The 24,581-nt window shown below is 40.6% G+C and overlaps 1 protein-coding gene across 5 annotated transcripts in view; it reads right to left on the reverse strand.

Annotated features, from left to right (window-relative positions):
- Positions 1-9,952: 9,952 nt before the first annotated feature.
- MPPED2 (metallophosphoesterase domain containing 2) overlaps positions 9,953-24,581 on the reverse strand; it is a 122,589-nt gene continuing 107,960 nt past the window's right edge. For all 5 annotated transcript variants that reach the window (XM_053389810.1, XM_053389843.1, XM_053389828.1 and 2 more), the window contains 4 exons: positions 17,862-17,977; positions 16,372-16,485; positions 10,991-11,976; positions 9,953-10,585 (listed from right to left, as the gene is read on the reverse strand). In XM_053389810.1, coding sequence (XP_053245785.1) covers positions 11,858-11,976; positions 16,372-16,485; positions 17,862-17,977 — 349 coding nt within the window. In that variant the 3' untranslated portion in view covers positions 9,953-10,585; positions 10,991-11,857. The remainder of the gene's footprint in view (positions 10,586-10,990; positions 11,977-16,371; positions 16,486-17,861; positions 17,978-24,581) is intronic.

Genomic DNA, 24,581 nt, shown 5'->3' on the forward strand with positions numbered 1-24,581 from the left:
GCTTCTTAAACCAACACAGATGTAGAATGCTGAAATAGGGCTATAGAAACTTGTTCATGGCCACAGTGGTGATTACTGGTTTGAACCTGGTAAACTAAGTTTGAACAGGAAAACTAACTTTACTTTTTATGGACTCCTTTAATGACACACTTGTGCTTGTTTGGCATCGGTTAATTTATTTATGTTGGGATGAGCTGAAGAAACACCCAGCAGCAGGTCATTCTCCACAGATAGTTTGTTTCATTGCTTTGTTTTGATTGCAGCCATTGATGAGATTCCCAGCTCCTTAAGCATGCTGTTGCAATGGGATTAAAATTCCAAGGCTTTGGTTACAATTTGGGGTATTTGTGTGTCTGTGCTATAACATGCATGCATTGTCTCACAGGAATTAACACTGTAGAACCTCCTTTCTACCTAGCATGTACAGAGACATTCTGCCCAGCAACTTCCTGCTTCCCAGATATGGGGCACAGGCAATACTGAGAACATTAGAGCAGTGGTTCACTAGGTTTGCTAGGGTTCCCAGGATACATTCCTTCTGGATTCATTTCCAGAAGGACACTAGTGTCTCTGTTCCTCAGGGCTTGCAAAACTGTGAACAGCCCTCTCAGTAGAAACCTGATAGTCAAGTCAGGCAATGTATAAGAAGCAGATTCCTCCAACATTCTTCAGCTTTGGTTCAAGCCCAGTTTCACTCTGTAAATGACCAATAAGTTTACCAGTCAAGGACCGGTCCAAGTAGTCATTTTTGTACCCCATCCCTCCCAGCTATCTCTTTCTCCCTTCCTCCCATCTGAGGTAGAGGCTGGTCTTTTAGGGCAAATGGGGTGCTGCCCCACCAACTTCAGACAGCACCCACATGAATTACAACCAGTCCAGGTGGTGGTACTGCCTGCCAACTTCGTCCTCCAGAGGGCTGATCCACCCTTGCTGGCAAAACCCTGAATTGTGCTGTTTGGTGGGTTCATACTTGTGCCCTTTCTAGATTTGCCCTGGGACCCTCTCCAGAAAACCCATGTTTCTTTGTCCACTATTGGGTTGTTCTTAGTCCAATTTTGTGCATCTGCCTTGCTTTGACCTTTGTGTGTGCTGGGGCTCAGAGCGGCTGTTCCTAAGACAAGTTGCTAATGATGCTCTAGCTTCCCAGGGCACAGACAGCTGCCCTGTGGGGGCTCAATGGAGTGGCAGGGCCACTGCTGCATCCACAGCCCAGCTGAACGTGCCAACCTGAGCGAAAGGTGGAGGCAGGCAGTTCGCTGTGTCAACCTGGAGCTGGCACAGTGATCTGCCCCCTCTGTCTTTGTGTCACTCTGCAGGTAGAGGCAACGAAGGCTGGCAGGGCTGCACAGTGGGACATCTCCACCCAGTTCAGCACTCCCCATTCCAGTCTGGAGCAAAGGGGGGTTTGGATTGCTCTGCTAGTCAACATTATAAAAAGATACATTTGCAAAATTCCATACCTATTGTTAAATGGAATACCATGCCATTTGCATCTGACAGATCACGTTGCATAAAATTATTAAATTTTCTTTTGGTGACAGCATCGTTCCTCTATAAAACAATCTACCCCCAAACTATAATGTCATATTTATTGTCTTATTTTTGTTGCTCATAGAGTCTATTCAGGAGAATTTACTTGAAGTTATTCAGGCAAAAATAATCTTAGGTAACCTATCCTCAGATAAACATTGAAGCTTAATTCAATAATCAAATGGGTTCAGGGGAGCTTTCCTTCATAATGCCCTTTTCAGCTCTTAATAGAACCACGGTTAGTATTGTGCAGTGCTTAAGATCCTGCACTGGATATTTTAAAGCTGAACACAGCCTGGGTAGCCTTAGGCAAGCAACTACCTCTCAGCACCCATCTGTAATAGGAGGAAACTTAATTTTGTTGATTTATTTAAGAGATTTCTAGGCCACCTTTTTGTAAAAATGATCAGGGCAGCTTGCTGCAGAAATGACAAAACAGCAACACATAAAAGTGCAATTAAAACCAAACAAAGAACAAATTAAGGCAGTAGTAAAGAAAAAATATCAGAAAAACAGATAAAGCCAATGTTAGAACCTGATCACTCTACATTATGGAAAGCCTGGGTGAACAGAAGTGGCTTCACTTGCTGTCAGAATGATATCACATGTATGCTGTAGATGGGCTGCCATGACTGAAAAAATCTTCACCTAAGGACCACCTCATTACAGGTAGTGGAGAGATCTAGAGGAAAGCCTCAGATGATGAATGCAATGTCTGAGCAGATGCAAATGATAGAAGGTGGTCCTTAAAGTATCCAGATTTCAGTCTGTTTTAGAGTTTCAAAGGTTATGAGATGTTGGTTCACTGTGCAGACCAGTTTTAAAGACTGCCGAGATCATTTATGTGAAGCACTTTGAGCGCATTGTCAATGGCCAACTTAAAGTGGGTCATATTATGGGATTCCACCAACATTTCTCCCCCTCCCCATTTCTTTGTAAGAGGAGGAGAACAACAGGGGGAGAAATAAGGAGACACAGGAAAAAAGGCAGGAAATGGACATATACAGTTAGAACATTTAAAGTGGGTTTTGCTCTGAACAAAATGAGCTCTCTTCCTGCACCTGCAAATAGTATAGACAGCATCATTTAACGTTGCTATATTTAAGATGAAAATAACAATAAACCAGACTACCTCAGTGGGGTGATGAGATTATTGTAATTTAAGTTAATGAGGAAGCTAGTGGGGAAGAGGAGCAAGAAGGCAGCTAAGACTGCAAAGCAGGAAAGAAATAGTAGCCATGTTTTTTTAGCAGCAATAGGTGTTACCATTAATGGCTACGTGGAATTAAATTTATAACCAGGATTGAAACCCTCTCATGGAAAAAGCAGAGTTGTGTTGCATGTCCCTTTAAGAGCGACTGTTCTGGCTGCTCAGCAATTCATGCCATTAATACCAAGTACTGTAAGTTTCCAGTATTACTGAACTCTCGGTGACCTTCACAGACAATAATTGCTTTAGCATAGGATGGACAATAACAGCAACAAACTCCCCCAAAATAAGCACAGGCTTAAAATACATTTAACCCTAGAGACCTAAGCATGTAAAGAATACATTGTCTCTCTCCTGTGTTGCTCCATGATTAATAATATAGGCTGGGACAGTTGGGGAGGGGAGAGAGAAAAGGTTGTTTCCCCCCTGAAAAGGATTTTTAGATGTCTCGTGTTCCAGTCTGTCAGCTGGCAAGGAGCCAAGCAACTACTGTGAATAGACTGTCCTGCACAGAGATTCTGTTCTCCATTGTGCTGCTCTCCACTGTGGGCACATCTTAGCAGGAAGTTCTCCTGGGCATCAGAATGAATGGGAGCTGCTCAATTACTCTGTGCTTTTATATCTCCAGCTCATTTCAGTAGGGTTTGTACAGAAAACACTGGAAAGAATAAACCCACTGAAGTAACATTTGGGGCTCTGAGACGATTTATGTGGGGACTATTCTTCTGCCTTCCTCCAGAATGAATCTCCCTAAAGCTATGGGATCAGAACAGGCTCTATGATGAAGCAGAGTGAGGCAGCTGCCTCAGGTGGCAGATGCTGAGGTGTGGGGAGTGGACAGAGCTGTAAGTGCCATGTGACCTACCTTGCACCCCCTAAGCTAACCTGCTGCCCTCAGATGCAGCGGAGGATAATGCCTTTCACCAGTATTGGAGGAAGATTCAACTACCAGTCTGATTAGCTTCTGTAGGTGCCTTGGAGGCGGCTGCCATCTTGTCCTTCACCTCAGGCAGCAAAATGTCTTGAGTTGGCCCTATATGGGATTTACCCAGAGTTCTCTGACCTGGGTTTCCCCCTACCTTGGGAGATACCATTGCTTTCCCTGTAGACATGGTTTATGCTCCAGTAGTATCCATGTTTGATTGCTGAGACAGCTGGTGGAGCCCAAGCACCAGGTCTCCTCATTATAGGATGTTCTTCCCCAGAGGCTTCCTGCATATTTTAAAGCTTACACTATCAACAGTGAAATACACAAAGCCCTTAAATGTTTCCACATCAATACAGCACTTCCGTGATGACTCAGAAACTCTTCCACAAATGCTAAAACACTTGCATAGACACAACTAGGGGATCTAGCGCTTGCCCTCAAAAGCAAAGGGACAAAGATAAAATCCGATACAAAAATCCGACATATCAGACCCTGCGCAGATCTCCAAAATGCTTAATACACACAGCCACAAAACATAACACCCTCTTTCCAAGTCCCTGTGGGCGTTGCAGTGCCTCAAATTATTGGGCCTGTATAATTTGCATTTGAAATAACTTTGCTGGATTTGTTTATTAAAAGTGTTTCATAAAGAAAAGGAATGTAATTTTAAGTAGCCAAAACATTCCAGCTTTCTTAACGCTAGATAAGAAGAGATGCTCTCAAGTGGCTGAGAGGAAACTCACTTTTTCCAATCCAATGAAAGCTACAGTATTTAGAAACTGGGGAATAAATGCTGTAGTTTGGCAGCTTTGTCAGACATAATGTGCTATTATAGAACAGCATTTCCTCCAGCTCCAATCGGAAACAGCTAAAGACGAAGAATTCTAAATATGGATAGTGAAGCCTGCAAGAGAGTATAGCTGTTTTTCATTAAAAACATCTCTAATATCTCTATAAAAAACGCAATCGTTATTAGTTTGAAACTTGTCCTCTTTAAATAAATAAGGTTTTTTTAACCCTAAAGGAATGATCATTCCCATTTCAAAACTTGTGGTTTTGAAAAATGGACACATTCTTGCCTCTATAACAGCCACTTTGTTTGCTCCTTATATCCACATGTATGATCACTGCCAAATTAATTGAGTGAAGGTTTCGTAATGATTAATGGGGATTACAAAGCTATTGGCACTGTTAGCCCTGCGTATAGCAGTCTTGAGATTTTTTCCTAAACTAGCCACCTCCACAAGTAGGAAGAAGTAGTGGAATATTTCTACAAGGCCAGATGTAAGCCATATGGTGATCTACTGTTATAGGCATTAGCAATATGTCTTGGCTGAATCATGTTGGATAAAGTGCCCCTGTGGAAAGGATATCATTGAGTCATTAGTGTATGACCAGAGGTTTCCAGAGTCTAATCCTTTAGAAGGGGATACTGTGCCCATAAATTTCACCCAATTCTGCCAAAAATGTTATAGCCCCTATTTGTTGATTTTCTATTTCTAGTTAATGGAGAGGCACTCGAAGCTTTGGAAAGTAAAGCAAGTCTTCACTTCTTATGCTGAGCAAGGCATGTCTTGTCCGAAGTGAAGTGGCTCCCTACCCGGAAATCAAAGTAGGTTCCAAAGCTTCCCCACCCTTTACTTTTCTGTGCACATCTCTGTTGGAAACCTTTATGTTAATGATGTTTCCCACCAGAGAACTGAATATAGTTGTACCTTGGATCCCAAATGCCTTGGTATTCAGACATTTTGGCTCCCGAACGCCGCAAACCCGGAAGTGAGTGTTCTGGTTTGCAAATGTTCTTTGGAACCCGTATGTCCGAAGGGGCTTCCGCAGCTTCCGATTGGCTGCAGGAGCTTCCTGCTGCCAATCAGACGCCGTGCTTTGGTTTTCGAATGTTTTGGAAGTCAAACGGACTTCTGGAACGGATTCCGTTTGACTTTCAAGCTACGACTGTACCTGTTTCCTTCTCTTTCTTTTCTCCTCTTGGGGCACAATGCTTGGTCTGAGATTGAACAGATTAATTAAACACAGAAAACTGAACATGGACACAGATTACTAGACCTCATTTCCAATAGATTGTACATATCCAAATTATACACATTGTATGGAGTTTTTGTGTTCCTTATAGTTTATGGAACAGGCTTACACCTAACTTTTGCAAGTACACATCTTACTTTATTTATTGTTAATCCAGAAGTAGACAGTGTGGTATACTTTGGGGAGGTACTAGGCTGAATACAGACTTTCAGATGAATGGAAGATAGATATTGGTTGTGACCTCCACAGGAAGGAATGCTTCTCTAGCTTCCCTTGCACATATGTAAATATTCATACCAGCAAAAATGTAATATTGCTGAATGCACACAGCTCCAGTTTTGGTTCTCTGTATATTGTTATGGCTGTTGAGATATATAACTCATTCTCCTGGAAAAGTCTGTTTTCATAGTAATCTAGTTACTAAGCAATCTCTCAGGTGCCACTGTGGTGGGAAAGCACATCCCAGACAGATTGTAATGACTGCTGACATCAGGCCAGCTTTCCCCCTCGTTCCATATAAAAAGCTAGCAAATCCTAAATCATCAGTGAAGCCACGGTGCTTACTTGCCCTCATCATTCAAGCATGTCTTTGCATTGGGGACTAAATCCATCATGACACAGTTTAAGCAAGAAATTTATTACATGGTGTCTAAAAGCCGTTCTGAGTGGGTCTGAAAAATTAAAAGTAGGATTAGGCTTTTAGCACAACGCATGTGCATCCCAAGAAAATACTGCTGAATAAATAACACTGCTTGCTTAAAATTAACAAAAGATACCACTAGGATAGATATTTATATCCGTCCTACACTTTATGTTTCAAGAGCACATAGTCGAAATGGCGCCTTTGTACCATTTGGATGTTAATGTCAGAAAAGAGAAATGCATTTGAGTAATGAAAAGTTGACAGGGTATAATCCCAATTTATCAAAATCCATTTAAATATCCCCCCCATTGTTCTCTATGAGCTCTAGGCAGCATCCTCTGCTTGTAAAATAAATAAATAAATGCCAGGCTATGTTCTGGGAGTTGATATTGGTTTGGCAAAACTGACCTTATTAGCAGATTTGGCTGGGCTGTGTTATTTATATGCAGGACAAATGATGAGCTTTACTTTCTCATAACTGTTTTGAAAATGCTCTGAGAACGCATCCTTTTATTTTCAGCAGACAAATCCTTGTGGATGGTTGCAACATTGTTGTGCCAGATGTAGTCCTTATATCCAAGCATAAAAGATGTGTAGTATATTTGTAACAATTCTACCAACTATGGACAGTGGGGGGGAATCATAGGAGAACCCCAATCCAGCACCATCATATGGCTTCTTCAAAATTCAGTCCCATCTCACTGACCTTTTAGAGGTATGTTTTTAGTGGTTCTTATTTTTAATCTTTCAGCTGCCTTGCATCCTGTAAGGGAAAAGTGAGTTATAATAATAATAACAACAGTGAGCATATGGATGGGGTAGACATTACCTACTTAAGACTTAAGGTTTTTCATAAAGTCCCTCACCAAAGATTCCCAAGTATAGCAGACATACAGGTGAACACTTTAAGAACAGCTAAGGAAAGGACTAAGGATAAAGGCACAGGCATATCTCAAACTCAAATAAAAGACTGGGGGAAAGGACATGTAGGTTGCAATGCACTACATCAGACAGCAGAGCAACCCAAAAAGAAATAGTCCATGACAGCAACCAGTAGTAACCTACCAGCTTTGTTTCTAAGATGTATTCCAGGTACCCATAATTCATGCATTCTCTGATTACAGCTAGCTTGCAAGGAATGTGAGAGAAAGCAATGTAGACAAAACATAACTGCAAGTGAATTCTGCTGTTGACAGAAGAAATGACCAACCTATGGATTGGTCTAAGAGAACAGCTAATGACTCAAGAATTTGTCAAGATTAAATCATAATGAAATCTTTAACAGGTTTCTAATTGTGTAACGGGTGGACTTAACTACAGAGCAGGGATTGCGCCCAGAAAAGTTGTTGTTATGGATGAAGATTCCAAATGCATATTAAGAGAGATTCAAAACAAGTGTCTTGGTGTTAATCGTTGAAAAATGGCTGTATTTTATGAGAGTGCCTGGAAGGATAAATACAAGGGCTATGGCAGAACACACACTTTGCATGAAAAAATACCCCATGTCCAGTGCCTTGCATACCCCATGTCCAGTTCCTCGCATCTCCAGGTAGGGTTGGGAAAGATTCCTGGCAGAAACTGTGGAAAGTCACTACCAGTCAGTGTACAAGGTAAAGGACCCCTGTAGGGTTAAATCCAGTCAAATACTACATTAGATGGACCAGTATAATATAGTTTCTAATGTTTTTAGATACTTATTCCAAGTATCCATGTTTGTCATAATAGATACATAATTGTTCAAAGAGATATGGTACATAGAAATGGATTGTGAAGAGTAATGAATGGTGTTGCGCATCACCTAAACTGATGTCAAGGATGTTATTGTAGTTTCATTGTCCATTGCAATGAAACACTGTAAGACTAATAACGACTTGGTAAGTAGGTTATACCCAGAAAGGATTTGATGTCCCCTATATAGAAGTTTTGTGTCATAGCTGTTATTTACTCAGTGCTTACCTGCATAATATATATTGTAATAAGGAATCTTCCTTTAGCCCTAGTAACTTCAAATTTAATGAAATGAGCTACAAGCAGGAGTTAGTTATTTCATCAACTTGTCTTTTAGACACTGTTTTGGCATAATCCTGGTAGAATTTGCCTGGAGTAGAGCAGATTGATCTGAAAGTCTCTTACTCTAATAAATGCTTGACCTCGAGGTCTGCTGAATTCACTAGACACAGAAAACTGGGGAACCAATTGCCTTGGTGGAACATCCTATTCTGCAGCCCTCATTTGATAAAGGCCTTGACTGCTTTCAACCTTTTCAAGATGACTAGATGAAAGCTGCTGTCTCAGAGTGGAAAGGTTAATCGACTACTGTGTTGTTAATCAATCACTTGAAAAGACTGAGCACTGGTAACTCCTTCCAGCCACAGGTTCTTGCATAGTCATCTGGGACCTTCTCATTCAGCTTAAAGGGAAAACAGGCAAAAATGTAGCTCATTTAAGACCCTGGATGCTGGTTCCTGACCATGGTGAGGTAGTGGTAACTTTATACAGGGCTCTAAAGGTTTGAGAGGTGAAGATAGTAACAAATACCTGTTAAAAGATGTACGTGCTTTGCCAAACTTTATTGGACTAAGATTCATAATCTTTATATTCTTTTTTCATACACTGTGCAGTTTTACTTATAATACACAGTTTTATTTCATTTTATTTAGTTGTTACAAAGTCTCATTTTAATGTTACTGTATTTTTACATGAATCTGATAGTTTTTTGTATGTAAGCTGATTGTGTGTGTGTGTATTCTATAAAGAAATTCCAGATGGTCCAAAATAGAGTAATTTGCAATGGCTTCCCATCTGGGCACTAACGATTATATACTAACCCTTAAAGCCTTAAATGGCTTGGGCCATGTTATTGGAAGATCTCTCAATCTTCACTAAAGGTCCTTCTTCAGGTTTCCCGGCCTAAAAAATATTAGGTGGGTGGCCAATAAGAATAGGGTCCTTTTAGTGATGGTTTCCTCCCCAGTGAGAGTCACTTGGAGCTTATGTTAAGATATTTTCAGCAGAAAATGGTCTTATGCTTACACACCTTCTTGAAACATTTAGACCTTAAAACAAATTATATTTAGCTTGGTTTTATATGCTGTTTTGCAAATTATTTTTAGGCTGCTTGCCCAAGTTTTTTTATCTGGATATTGTGCTGAACAGGAAACACAAGAAGCTCTTTATATGGAGTCAGACTATTGGTCCATCTTGTTCAGTGTTTCTCGTCTACACTGACTGGCAGTGGCTTGCCAAGGTTTCAGGCAGGGAAGATTCCCAGCTGTACCAAGACGCTGGGGATTGAATCTGGGACCTTCTGTATGCCAAGCATGTGCCAAACTTTGTTGAATTATTTCTTTACATGTTCTGTGAACCATCCAGAAGATATTGTTAATGGGCAGACAATATGTGTCACAATAAATAAAAAATAAATGCACTATTCTTAGGTGGAACATGGCCAACTAAGGCTTAAACGTTGTTAAGAAATTCAAATATATTTAGATGGGATACAATTTCATGACATTGGAAGGACAATACATTAAATATAAGGAATTAACAAAGTCCGTAAGCTATCCAGAACAACAACAAGAAAGAGTATCTCAACAGGAAGTATTTAAAAATCTTGCAATTTTATTTGCATATAAAGGCCGCTAGATATATAATATCGCAATAAATTTAAAGAAACAACTGTTTTCCTAAATTCCATTAAGATAACATAAACAGAATAAAGCTCAATAGCATTTACAGTGGTAGAACAGAAATAACTATTTGCAACAATATTTTGTGCTAGCAAGATTGCATTTACACACAGTGCAAAATAAGGGAAAAAGAAATGGAAAGACAATTCAAGAATATTTTAAATATAAAGGACAACAAAGCCTTATTTTAGTTAGGCTTGATTGTATTCATTTGATTCTATACATGCCTGAAACTGCACAAAGATTTTAAACTCAAGCTCTTGAAGGCCTCGAGCGCTTGGAGAGAGAAAAATGTGTCACATCCTTCATAATTTAGATGTGCTGTACAGCATAAATTTGCAGATGCTATACTGGCAACATTAAATGCCTAGCTTAGTTATAATGCACAAAAAATATATATAAAAATCCATATTTAAAAGGAGTCCGCATTTACATGTTTTTACTGCATGGAACACCTGCTCATTGCAGTTTTCATCCCCGTATTTTTAAAGCTAAAATAATTTAAGAAACTCACCCAAACAGTGACAATTTAGATACAGTGGTGCCTCGCAAGACGAAATTAATTCGTTCCGCAAGTTTTTTCTTCTTGCAAGTTTTTCGTCTTGCGAAGCACGGTTTCCCATAGGAATGCATTGAAAATCAATCAATGCGTTCCTATGGAGACCGTCCGGGGACAGAGGGGACCTGTTTTAAAGCAAGGGAAGGGGCAGCAGGGAGAATCGCTTCTCCCCGTTGCCGCCCCTTGGTTCAAAAGGGGTCCGGGGAGAGAGGGGAAGTCGCTGCGCTTCCCCGCTATCCCCGGAGCTTGCAGGGCAAGCTTCGTTTTGCGAAGCAAGCCCATAGGGAAATGCGTCTTGCGAAGCGGCTAAGAAAACGAAAAACTCCTTCGTCTAGTGAGTTTTTCGTCTTCCGAGGCGTTCGTCTTGCGGGGTACCACTGTAATCACATACAAGATGCTGCTATCTTATTGTTCATTAAAGCAGGCAGAGACAAACTAATCCTAGAAGGCTATTTTCCTCTCACTGATTGATAGGCAAGAGTTTACAGTATGCATATATATCAGTGGACAAATAGACTATCATGTGATCTGTTGTGAGCACAGGAGCTCTGATGGGCTAAGTTTCCCAATGGATTCTCCATACTCTTCAATGGAGGAACCTGGAACCATACACTTAAAGTGTAGATCAGCAACCCGTTGAAATGAATGGGAACTCAGTCTCCTGTGCAACAGCTCCTTGACAATGATCTAGCACAGCATTAGGCACACTTCAGCCCATTTATCTCAACAGGCACAAGCACATCTTACTCTGTGTTGGATTGTGGTCTATAATTGCAAAGGAGCATTCACAAAACCCGGGTCACAAAACATAGTGTGATAATAAAAACAAAAGAAGAGGAGAGGGTGGCATTTTATCATTAGAAATGTTTATTTTTTTTAAAAAAGCAAACAATAACAGTTGTGCAAATTTGGGTGTTTGTTTTTTTTAAACACTGCCTTTTAAATTTTTATTTAATATTATTAAAATAAGGTGTCTCACTCATTAAAAGAAAGCTTGGCTGTCCTTTTGAGAACACTAACAATTTACAATGGCAAGTTAATTAAGAAAACATAAAACTTCATTTTACAAATTCACAATGATGTATCAATTTCAAATGGATGCTGCATTTTGCTGCACAACTTCTATCTCTTTTTTTCCTTTTGTACCAACAATTTACAAAAAAAAGCCCCACATCATTTGTAAAGAAACATGTTAAGAGAATGGATGTTTAATTAGAAAAATGGCAGTTTATAGACTTTCCCCCACTCCAGTGGTGCTTCATGATCCTTGCGGGGTTGGAAGGTCAAATATAATTGGTGGGTTGGTTGGTTGAAAGCTGACTGTACATGTTGAGGCATTTATGTATGTTGTGTAACCGTCTGTCATAATGCCGTAACCTGTAGGGAAAATGTGTCACACTTACTGTAATGTAAACAAACAATGCTGACCTAGTACAGTGCCTCAGGCTGGAGAAAAGAAAAAGCTTCTTGAAAGCAGGCCTTTTGAATTGAGCTCAGCTAAGCCTTTCAAACTGTTCTGAGCACTCCAAAGCCAGCACATCATTTCCATTTTTAAAAATGCAATAGGCTTTTGCTTTAATAAGAACCACCTGTTTTTGTTTTTTGTTTCTTCCAAATGGAGCAAAGAAAAAACGGGGGGAAAGCCTGTTTTACAACAGAACTGAACACAAAAGAGGGTGTTAGTTTATTTTCCATAGCTCCTTGGATCTTTTGTAACCTGGAATTTTTCAAGCGTAATAATATGAAAAGTGTATTTTCCACTGAGACCTGTTCCCCTGTTCCTTTCAGACACTCTTTACCGTGAATTCCATTTTGTTGAATGGACCTTATTCTCAAGTAACTGTGCATAAGATTAGATTCTTCCTATTCAGTGACAATGATCCTGCTAAACAATACATTATCCTAAATCTATTATTATTGCTGGTCTTAGGCATTTCTTTTACATCCAATTCAGCAGGAACACATCCCACTAGGGATAGTGAAATTGTACTTTAAAAAAATAAAAACAGGAGGATGTCTTACAGCAGGGGGTCTGCAACCCGCAGGCCACTGGGGTCATTTAAACGGCCCCCCCCGCCGCCCCCGAACTGAGTCGCCCACTCAGCAAGTCCCTGCGTGCTGCGCTAAACCGGCACAGAGCGGGGACTAGCTTCTGCAGCGCCGGAAATTGCGTCTGCACAGACGCCGGAAATCGCGTCTGCGCAGACATGATCCAGCCCAAGGAGTGAACTGGCCCAGGCAAGGTAAACCTTGCTGACCCATGTCTTACAGGAAAGCCCCATGTTGAAATCATGCACCAGGTTATGAGTCATAAAAACTTTGTACAGTGCTACCTCTACTTACGGATGCAATCCGTTCCAGGGTGTTGTTCGCACCCCAAAAAGTCTGTAAGTAGAGCACCGCTTCTGCTCATGACGCAATAGAGTGCTCGTGCTCCTGCTCCTGCTCCTCCGCAAAGCGTGCAGAACACTTCTGTACGTGCGGCAAAACCTGGAAGTATATACTTCTGGGTTTGCCGCATTCGCAACCCGAAAATCCGCAACGTGAACCTAATGCAGCTGGAGGCATGACTGTAATTGTAGTCATCGCCAGATCTGCACGAAGGAAAGACCGGGGACCCATCATTCTCTGAAGATCTGAGTCATGCATGGGCTGTGGGACAGGATGTGCATTGAATGCACACTCCATCTCCTCAAAACGTATGCATGGGCCATCAGAGTTCATGTTCACAATAGATCTTGGAGGGAAACCATACATATAAGCCATTATGCCAGAAATTGAGTAGTTTGGATAGAATGCAATGAGTACTACGCTGGCTTAATGCTGTGTTGTGCTAGCAAATTCGCACTGTGCAATAGGCTGAGTGAGGATGGAACAACTGCCTCCACTGGTACAGCTTTATATGGCACTGGAAAGAGGAGGGAAGCTTGCTGGAATGGAACCGGGGGGGGGGGGGCAAATATCTGCGCTACACATGAGAACAACCATTTCACAATTCTTGTGTGGCCTCTTTTTGGTGTTTTCTTTCACCTGGGCCTGGCTGCTGGGCCCAAGTTGAGGGGGCAGAAGAGCCACATGTGCAGTATCAGTTTGTGGGCATTATCTGCTTCTAGCAAGGAATGTGTGTATAGGAACCTCCTTTTGAATGTATTGTGGGCAAGGGCAGAGTGGAATGAGACGTTTAAAAATTTAAATACTAAAAAATATTAGGCTCAATCTTATTCCCTTTATTGCAATGAGTGGTTTCTTGATGGAGCAACTCATATTAATCAAATTTGTATAATCTAAGTACTCTTGAACACTCATTAAATTTGCTTAATACTTACAGCATGTAGTACCAACCAAGTTGCAGACTTAAAATGGTACAATCCTATGCCTCACAGTGGTGTTTCATAAGGCCCACACTAAGAGGGCTCTGCCCAATACCACTGGAAGTTTGATTACTTTCAATTTGCAGTGCAACTAAAAAAGCTGCAGGCACTTTGCATGTTGCAGTTAAGACTTTTTTGCCTTCTGGTATTCACATAGCACTGATATGCTCGCATTAATATTTACTTTAAAATGGTCAATCATTTCCTAGATGTACAGGAGCACTGCATGGATACTGCTGTGGTTAAGGCTCTGCTAATGGTTTTTTTCATTAATAAGTATATAGTCCAGGCATAAAAACTAATTTGCTTCAAACTCATAGGGGCGGGCGTATAGGCGAAAATAAACAATATCAAGCAAGTGAGCCATCTTCTCTTCTACAAAGTTCTCAAAATTTTTAAGCCTATAGTTAGAGACAGCAGAGAATCCTGGGGAGTGAATTTAATACAAAGCATTTTAATGTGTAACTTTTAGCTCTCCGGTCACAAAGCCTTGCTCTCTTTCCCACAGCACTTTTAGTATTTATCTCACTAGGATGCAACAGCTACCTAGGTTCGTTAAATATTTAAAAACAATGTATTTTAAGCAATCTCTCAGTACTTATGTTCGATTAAGGAAGCTTTCTGCACCTAGAAATTTGCCTGATTTGAAATTAGCATGGGGGCTCAATGTTTTGAAAAGCTCATCTGAAATATCAACAAGCTATTTATTAAAAATCCCGTATGAAATTTAATCCAGAATATTCTCGTTAAAAACTCCTTTTTACTTGAGCTTTTATTTTTCCATCTGCTGTAGTATTTGGGTTATGCTGTTCACATCTTGAATGTTCTATAAGAAACATATGCAAAATGAAGCCACTTGCTGCATATAAAATAATTATAGATGGTCTCTTTTATTTGACTGGCTCTAAATTGTTTAAAGATGTCCTCCACATTGGCAGATCATACAGGATTCTTGGTGGGCAGACAAAAATGAAATAAAATGGATTTCCCCCTTATCTGCTAAGCCTTAGGATGCATCAAAATGGTGTTTTGAGGGCCAGGGGCTGCAAAATTATGAAGACAGTTTTCTTTTGGGATACATTCTACTCTCTGCCAGGAAGATTATACTTTTAGCATTGTGTTTCATCTGCTGTATTTTCTTTGAAAACATTGTTCTATAATCTGTGATTTTTCAAGTGTTGTAAACCACCCTGAGTAAAGAATGCCTTGGCATTGGAGAGGCTGGATAGAAATGTTTATATTTAAAAATTACATAAAAATAAATGGAAGTCCAACAATCCCTTGTTCCTGTGACTTCCAAGTGGCTGAGCAAACAGAGATGGCACCAGGGACAGTGGAGCCACCACTCTGTGCTCTGCATCACCTTAGTGGTGACACTGGTACACACTCAGCTTTTCTAAAGTCAACTCCCCCTCTTCCAGTATTGCAGTAAGCAATGGTCCTGAAGTATCAGAGGTCAGGGTGTTAGGTTCAACCCAAAGTTCCCCCTTTAAAAAAGCATTCCAACAGGTTTGCTTTGACAAAACTTGGTTGATACTGGAAAAGAATTTGTTCAGGTGCTGGTTGACAACAGTATTTGAGCTGAAAAAGAAATAACCCACCAGGTAAACACTCTTCACTGTTTTGGGATTAAACTTTTCAAAGGCCTCTCCCTCCTTGTCACACTTAGTCCCATTTTAAGCAGTAGCCAATCCAGCGCTGGCGAAGGCATTTTGAGACCTGAAGCAGAGCCCAATTGCACTCCTCCTAGGGCCAGCATTATAAGAAGGCTTGACACACCATTCGGTGCCCATCTCCCTCCTGCCACCCAAAGGCTGCTCTGCTGTGTGGTGGGGGCCCTGACTCAACCCCTCCTTTGCAGGGCTCCTAGCACCAGCTATGCATGCTTACCCAGAACTAAATCCACTAGGATTTACCCCCAGGTAAGCTTGTATAAGATCCCAGTGTAAATTAGCAAAGAAATATGAAAAGACTATTCATTCCCCATTTGTGACTGCTGTTACTGATAGCAAACTTTATTCTGGACTATAAGGATCAATATGTGGATATGTGGAGTCTAGATAAATGCATGTCCTTTTACTAGAGAGTTAGAGCACAGCGCTTTTGGGGTCTCTTTCCATTCCATGATTTCAATCACTGCCCACCATTTTGCCCCAGGTTTACTACTTTTTCCTCTCAAAAATATCATTTGTTGATATGATTATAATGGTTTGTATGGCCACCTGGGGAAAAAAACCTCAAATATATAAAAGCCCTGACTGAGCACCAAACAATTTGCTTTATAACTGAGTCAATTTTATGTTTGTGGGTTGTCTGAAAATCTCCTTCTAATGTAGAATAGCACACCATTTAACTCTGGTATTATCTTAGTAAACATCCTCATATTTAGCATATTTCTTACCTTCATGGATTCCACCAAAGACATGGAGTTTGGGCCTTACTCGCCTTTGTACTGTGTTTAACAGTTCCACACAGCCAACTCTTTGAAGCTCCTTTGGAACCCAGTCTCGAAAACCTAAAAGCAAAATGTAATCAATGTTCTTAATTTTCTCTATTCAGGTAAGGTTTCATGCAGACTTTCAGGAAGCCATAACTCACTGAAGGTTTATTGCATTATCTGTAACCCTAACATCTCCATTAAAGCATACAATGGCTTTTAAGAAACTTTTCATTGTCACTTTGTCTCTTTTAGGTTCCAAGGGATTCTTTTTTCTTATTTGATGTCTGCCCCCTCCTTCCCAGTTAACATTTTTCTCCACATAATTTGATTTATTAAACTACAGGTATAGATTCTTCCACATAGCGTGAGGCTCTATGACATTTATTCCCGGCAGCGGTGCATCTTCCTGCTCTCTCCCCTGCTCTTTCCATAATGGTCTTTGCCAAAATGGTCAGGTGATGACTGCTTGTCAGACACTGCAATCCTGCGCACAGTTATACAGAAGTAAGCCCCACTAAGTTCAGTGGGACTTATTCACAAGTGAATTTGTATAAGATTGCAGCTGTAGCTACTTTCTGCATGGGCTGGTCAGTATCAACTTTAGTACCTTATCTATCCCAACTCTTCAAAATACAAACAGCGCAGCGTAAATCTCACAGTATCCCTATGAAAACTAACGTGATCCTGCTCTGTTCTACTCAAGAGTCAGCACATGAAAATGTAACTGTGTGCATAAAGCGTTCCCCAAAACTGAAGAGAAAAGGGTAGTTCCTCCTTGTGTATAGTCCCATGTATATCTTTATTTTGAATATATGGATTGGAAAATGTGCCCATTTGCAAATGTGATTTTCTGCTGAAGAGAACTGGGCAGTCCCAAGACAATAACCTTCCATGACTTCGAGAAGAATGAGGTCTGCCAATACCCATTTATTCCTGAGACCTGGCCATGAAGAAGGCAATACAGGGCAATGCTGAAAAGACTCTCAGCAAGTTAGTATTAATTGACTGCTTTAAAAGAAAAAGCCACTAAGTTCTACAGATAATGCAGAAAATCCATAAAGTCTGACATCAATTATTACAAAAGTCTGCGGTCTGAAATAATGCATTCATAAAGATCAGAAGAGTGGAAAGATCCAAGAGGGGCAAGAGCTATATCTAATATGAATGGAGGTTGCACATTCCTCCTTAGTGTTGCTTAATCAACTTGAAAGGTGTTACACCAGGGACAAATTTGGCTAATGCTATTTCAGCACCACAGGACATTCGTTCAGCTGGTTCATTTCTTATGAACATAGGAAGCTGCCTTAATATCAAGACAAATGGAAAGTATTTAGTGATACTTTGAAGGCATAGTTCTACACCGCAGAACGGAAAGGTGACCAACTTCTCCCCCCCTCTCCTTAATGCCCCTTAGCTCAAGATAGCTGTTTGTTGGCTTTTGTGTCACTTACCAAGAGGAGGTCCATGAGTCATTAATATATCAATACCTTCGGGAATAAGATTCCACTTGTCCAACAGTGATTGACCTCTGGGTAGGTTAAAGCCCCATCCATTAAACCATGGTGTCCTTTGAAGGAAAGAAGATATATTGTGTCAATGTGGAAGAGTAATGTTTTTTGTTTTTTAATTGTGCATAGAGCAGATTATTTGTAGATAGCGCTTCTTCACGATTACCTACAGGCAAAAGGGTTGAGAAACAGACCTGTATTTCAATATAACAGTGTAAGTCCATCGTCACAGTGAACCCACACAACTGGCCACAGTCTCCAAGAGAGAAAAAATGGCATGTTAAAACATCTTTTTCTCACATAGGTTTGAGAAAGAAAAGCTATAATTTGCTACATTAATTATACAAATGATGATTGCAGGATTGATTCTTCGGAATAATTACTTCCTTGTGGGGCACCGGTGGCTGCCAAAGGTTATTCTTCAAAAACTGACGTTTCACTGAGCAAAAATAATGTTCTGAAATGACTTCTCTTAAGGCAGTAAAAGGTTTCACAGTTTAATTTACATTCAAGATTTGAGTTTTGCCATGGTGTAGCCGTGACCTAACAATGGAACATGTGACACAATAAAACAAAACAAACAACAACAACAAAACAGAATCCCCACATGCAACTATGGCTCAGAGAAACTCTAGTGCTAGAGGAGGCAATGTCATTGGTAAATTGTGTTAATCTCACAAACACTTCTGAGTGACAGGAGAGAGGATTTTAAGTCACTGTGAGAACCCATTGAGAATAACTAAAAGAAAAAACTTCCCCCTTTGTCCACCCCATTTATAGTATGCTTGTTAACTTTCCCCTACAATTGGCAGTTGTGCCCATTGTACTTCTGTCAGTTAGCAACTACCATGGTATCAACATTGAGCTTCTTTTTAGTTCTCCAGTCTATTTTGCTCCACATATGCAAGTTCTAACTTGCTAAACAGCATACATAGCCTCACTATTCACCTAATGATGACCACCCCACATGCTACCATAATTAGCTACAGTGGCTTCAAACAGTAGCACTCAACACTACATCTAGACACTGAAGACTGTCATCTGGGCCACCAGTTACTAATCATAAGTTATTTACTCTTCTGCTAAACTCTCCTCACTACCACTACCTTCTTAAGCACCTTGCCCCAAAAGGGAGTGTTTGCCACAGGGTGTTCATGGAAGATCTTACGCAGCTATGAGTGATCACCAAAGAAGTAGTAGTAGTTTAACAGGAAGTTTTACAGTTGTTTAACAGGTCCAGGGAGAGGTTTTTTTAAAAAAGGGGATGTAGCACTACCTTCTTCAAGACAGCATCCTTCCCTACTGATCCTGTCAGATGCTAACATCAACAGAAGGGGCCCTGTTGGTTCAGCTACTCTCATAAACTGGGGGGTGGACAGCCTGGAAGAGGGCATTTCTGTGGCAGCCCCTAAGTTACGGCATTCCATGCCCATAGGGGTGCATCGGGCTTTTGGCAAGTTTTAATTGTTGTAATAGGACGCGGGTGGCGCTGTGGGTTAAACCACAGAACCTAGGACTTGCCGATCAGAAGGTCGGCGGTTTGAATCCCCGTGACGGGGTGAGCTCCCGTTGCTCGGTCCCTGCTCCTGCCAACCTAGCAGTTCGAAAGCATGTCAAAGTGCAAGTAGATAAATAGGTACTGCTCCGGCGGGAAGGTAAACGGCATTTCCGTGCACTGCTCTGGTTCGCCAGAAGCGGCTTAGTCATGCTGGCCACATGACCCGGAAGCTGTACGCCGGCTCCCTCGGCCAATAAAGCGAGATGAGCGCCACAACCCCAGAGTCGGCCACGACTGGACCTAACGGTCAGGGGTCCCTTTACCTAATTGTTGTAAGCTTCCCTGGATCCCTAGAGCTAAGGGCAAGTACTTAATAATAATATAGATGTTTGCTAAAAAGCAGAGTAAAACCAGCAGCAACAACATCACCAAGAATTAGTCCATCCTCAGGGACAAATTTCAGTTTTGAAACCCTATGCATATTCACCTATTTATATGGCTGTAGAAACCTTTTTTATGTAAAGTATAGTCCTGTTTTTTAAAACAACAACAAAGCAAACCACAAATGTAGCATATACAGACCTCTGGGTGAAACAGTCTTTTCCCCTTAATACAATAAACGAATAGCTTGGGAACAAAATTTTCAAAAAATATTCTTTTCATAGCCTACATGTACCTCGAATCCATCTCAAAAGGAAACGCTCTCAAGTAATAGCAGTAATGAAAGCCTTTTTTATTTCTGCTGGCACTCAAAGTAAAATGCACAAACACCCATGATTACTAGGGAGGAAGATCATTCCATTTGCAGTACAAAAATTATAGGACAGGGCATTAAATATGCATTCACAGAATTGTTCAATTACAGGACTGCCCTGTAAATATGGCCTGAGAGTATCTATTTCAGTTTTACATTTGGGTTGTAATAATAGAGAATGTCCTGAACTGAACGAACTGAAAAGAGAACAGGTGACCTTTTTGCAAAATAAAGAAGAGCCTTTCAATAAAACATAAGAGTGCACAAATATTTGCATGCATCTGTGCCCTTTCTCCATTTAATGAAGTGAGTGGAAAGGAGCATGTTCGTAACACAGAAAATTATTGCAAAGGCTGAACCTGTAAACACAAAACCATAGAAAGCAGAAAATACATTAAACAGAAACCTTTATTTTATTTTTTAAACATTTCTTTCTGTAGATATCCAGGAGCCACTTATAATGTTTAAGTTAAGCAATAGCTGCCCATGCTCTTGTTGCTATTTGGTTCTTTTAGAATTTATAAGGACACAGAGACGGGCACCTAATCAGCATTGTGGTTTAGCAACCTATGAAGATTAAAATAAAACTACTTTTTCATTATATTTAGGGTAACAGTCATTAGGGTATTCAGGACTCATAGCTTAGTAACATAGCTCTTGTATTGCATGTATGAAGTCCTTTGTATCCATGGTTTTTAAAATTTGGACCAAAGGCTTTCCACCTCTAGCTTTTTATCCAGATGAGCCAACAGATAACAGGCTAAGATCATCTACCTCGTTCCACAAAACCAATGACAAACTTTTGCATTCATTCACCAGTCACACTTGTTTCCCACCTGTCCTTCAGAGAGCTAAAAGCAGCACACATTGGGGTTCATACTTTACTCACACAACAATCCTGTACAGTAGTCTGGCTAAGATTTGAGGCCAAACTACTTTTTATGTCTACACCAAGATGGAAGAAAGATGTCATCTATCTAAATGTAGGGATCAATCAAACAAACAAACCATGTAACATGCAGCCACATCTCTTATTTTTCTTTAGTTGACAATAGCTACCACCACCCCAGTTGTTATAGGGATGTCATAGCCTTGAAAATCCACCCCCCATGGCTATGAAATCCACTGGTGTCGATGATAAGGTTTTTTTAAACTAAGTCTCATAGATGTGCAACCGGGCTGACATTTTTGTGAGGTCATGGCTCGGATCCTGTGATTCCAACAACAATTTCCCCAAAACCGCAATTAAGAAAAACAAAAGCAGTAGCTACTATTAAACTAAGTGTAATATGTAGTTTTACCCTTAAATTAAGTGTAATATGTATTAAATTAAGTGTAATATGTAGTTTTACCCTTAGTTTTTGTTTTACTTAAAGTGGCGTCTGTACTGTTCATTGCCATACCTAAAAATGGTTAGTAAACCAATAACATATTAATCAAATGGTAGTGCCTAGAATCACCTTCCATATTTGGTGGCAGCTTTAGTGGGATGAAAGAGGATATTTTATAAATGGTGGCAGCAAGTCAGGATAATAAGAGATAGTAATAAGTATACACCTTCCCCATCAACAGATAAGATGAAAGACAAACTCTTCTTCACAGCATCTATGGCTGAAAAGGGAATAATAATAATAATAATAATAATAATACAGTTACATGCCCACAATTGTGATAGGAGATGTATGAATAGGCCATGAAAGTCTGCTTTGTATTATAGATTCCTTCTAGGCCTTAAACAAAGAGAATGACCATTGTTTGTTTTCAAAGGAATATTCGGTTATTTTGATTATGGGGCGGGGGGGGGAGGGGGGAGGGAATAAAAACCCAAGGGAAGCATCCTGGCCTCCTCACCACAGGAGTGTAGAACAGGGAAAACCCATTCTTCAGTGCTGAATTGGAGCAAAGGTAAATGGGGTTTTCCACAGATTCACATTGGCTTCAATTTAGTGCTAAAGAATGGGTTTTCCTGAGAAAGTGATGGGACAAGTGGAAAACCACTTGGACGTGTGCTTTCTAGGCATGGGAGAAGCCCAGATAATTTGGATCCATTAAACTAAAAAAAATTATATAGCTACTGAATTCAATGGGAACTAAATCCTTTTAAATCCAAGACTTTCAACGTAAGCAGGTGATATATTGGGCTGGTTGTTAGTAGTGACTAGAATCTGTCACGCAAGGTTCATTCCCCCTCATATCCTCTCATAAGGGTCATGTGTTGCAGATGTTTTGTTTGCTTGTTTGTTTCCTTTGGTGCAAAGGGATTTTCAGGCTGTTAAGAATTTATATTAGCAAAAGAAAGGTCAAAGAAGGGCACTTTGTACTTGGAACAGAAGGGAACAATGCTCAAGATGGTTTTTCATTTTCACAGAAGTGTGTATGAACTCTTGAACTGGCTACTGAAACAGCTCCTGCCTCTCTCTCTTTCATGCAGCCAATTTACCACTGGAAAGCATTTGTTCCATTGTATTCAAGAATCAACAGTATCTCAAGGTTTAAGGAGGGTGTTTAATTTATATATGGGGAGGAATTCAACATCACACTAAGGCGATTGTTCTGTCAGGTCAAGCATTTCAGCATTAGAAGACAGCAACTTCAGTGTAAGAAGAATCTGCTGGATCAGGCCAATTCCTCATCTAGTCCAACATCCTGTTCTCATAGTGGCCAACCAGATGCCTACAGGAAGCCCACAAGCAAGAGCTGTGGGCAAGAGGACCCCCAAGGTTGTTTCCAGCAACTAGTATTCAGAAGCACTTCCCCCTTCAACTGTGGAGGTAAAGCATAGCCATCTCTAACTTTGGTAACTTTTACCAACTTTAAGAGGATTGGACAAATTGATGGAGGATAATTTGTCCAATCCTTTTAAAGTTGGTGGCCATCAGTGTCTCCTGTGGGCATGAGTTTCTTAGCTTTACTATGTGCTGCATGAAGAAGTACTTTTCTTATATATGTCCTGAATTTTCCAACATTCAGCTTCATTCCATGAATTCTAGTGTTATGAGAGAGGGAGAAACACTTTTCTCTATCCACTCTTCCCTTGCCACACAAAATTTTTATAAACTTCTTGTTAGAATTCCTGCTCCATGATTGCAGCCATGGGATTGTTGTCTATCACATGACGGTATATGTTTGACTCCACAGAGTGGGAAGTGACGGAGACAGGATGTTTGTGTTACTGTGTTCCGTGAAGTGGGACTATTGTCCTTTGTTCTTTTTCTCTTTGCTGTCTGATGCTAGAGAGAGAGGGAGCCATGTTGCAGTGCTCCGTGTGTGTTTATATGTAAATAAAGTAGATTAGCCAAAATGCTGAGTTGCTGAGGTCTGTCACGCATGATGCGCAAACTCTGCGGATCCCTAAGTGTGCCTGTGTCAGTTGGCATCGGTCGCTGTGATGTTCGGGCTGAAGAAAGCTTATGAAGCTCCCGATCGACCAGGAGGGAGGGAACATGCCAGTCGGGCATGTGTCTCTGCCAGGGTCCTACTCGAGTGTAGGCTGAACTCCTGACACTTCTGTCATGTTACTTCTTACCTCTCCTATTCTCTAAACTAAAAAAAGTCCAAACCCTGCAATGGTTCCTCATAGGTGAGTCGCTCCACACGTTTGAATATTTTGATTGCCCTTATCTGAACCTTTTATACCATTGCAATATTCTTTTTGAGATGAGGCGACTTGAATGATTCTCCCCTCCCCCTGCATGCAGTTCTTGGGGGTACTCTCAACCCCGTTTCCCAAGCAAATTCTAGGGGGCATGAGGGATGTGTGGTGAGAGGGGGAAAGCCCCATTGATTGAGTGGAAGTCATTATGTAGGGCTTCTGCTGACAGGACTCATTAGTCCACCGGCACCTGAGTATCATATGAAACTGACTGATATACTGAGATAAGTTCAGATAAACAACAGATGGAATATGATTAAGTTTGTGCTCCAGAGGCAGTACCCTTGCAAGACTGTAGATTCCTCTAAAGCACTTACAAAACCACGGCAAAACTAAGAAAAGCTTCTCATATGGCAAAGATGTAAGGGAAGCAGAAAGCACAAATGACTTGTGCTTCCATTTACTCTATTATTTTCCAAAACAGAATTGCTGCCTCTGGTTGGAAGATGTGCAAGCTTGCATTTCTACGTTTTGTTCCTGTGCAAACATTTCAACAGCTGACTTTTCACACTATAATTTCTTAACACACCTGATCAATACTTGAAATTCCCACAAAACACTAGAGAAAGGAGGTCTGTAATTCAGTATTGTAAAATATAGAGTATCTGCAAGAAAAATCCAAATTCTGCTATTTGGTGATAGTACACAATTAGGCAAGTGTATGCAAAATACCCAACTTTTCCACCTTCAGCCAACAAACAGTATTTCTTAAGAGGTGTTGAAGAAAATGAAACCCTTTCAAGTTTGGTCTTAAGGTAA

The sequence above is a fragment of the Podarcis raffonei genome, chromosome 1 (genome assembly GCF_027172205.1).
Source record: "Podarcis raffonei isolate rPodRaf1 chromosome 1, rPodRaf1.pri, whole genome shotgun sequence".
Taxonomy (NCBI): domain Eukaryota; kingdom Metazoa; phylum Chordata; class Lepidosauria; order Squamata; family Lacertidae; genus Podarcis; species Podarcis raffonei.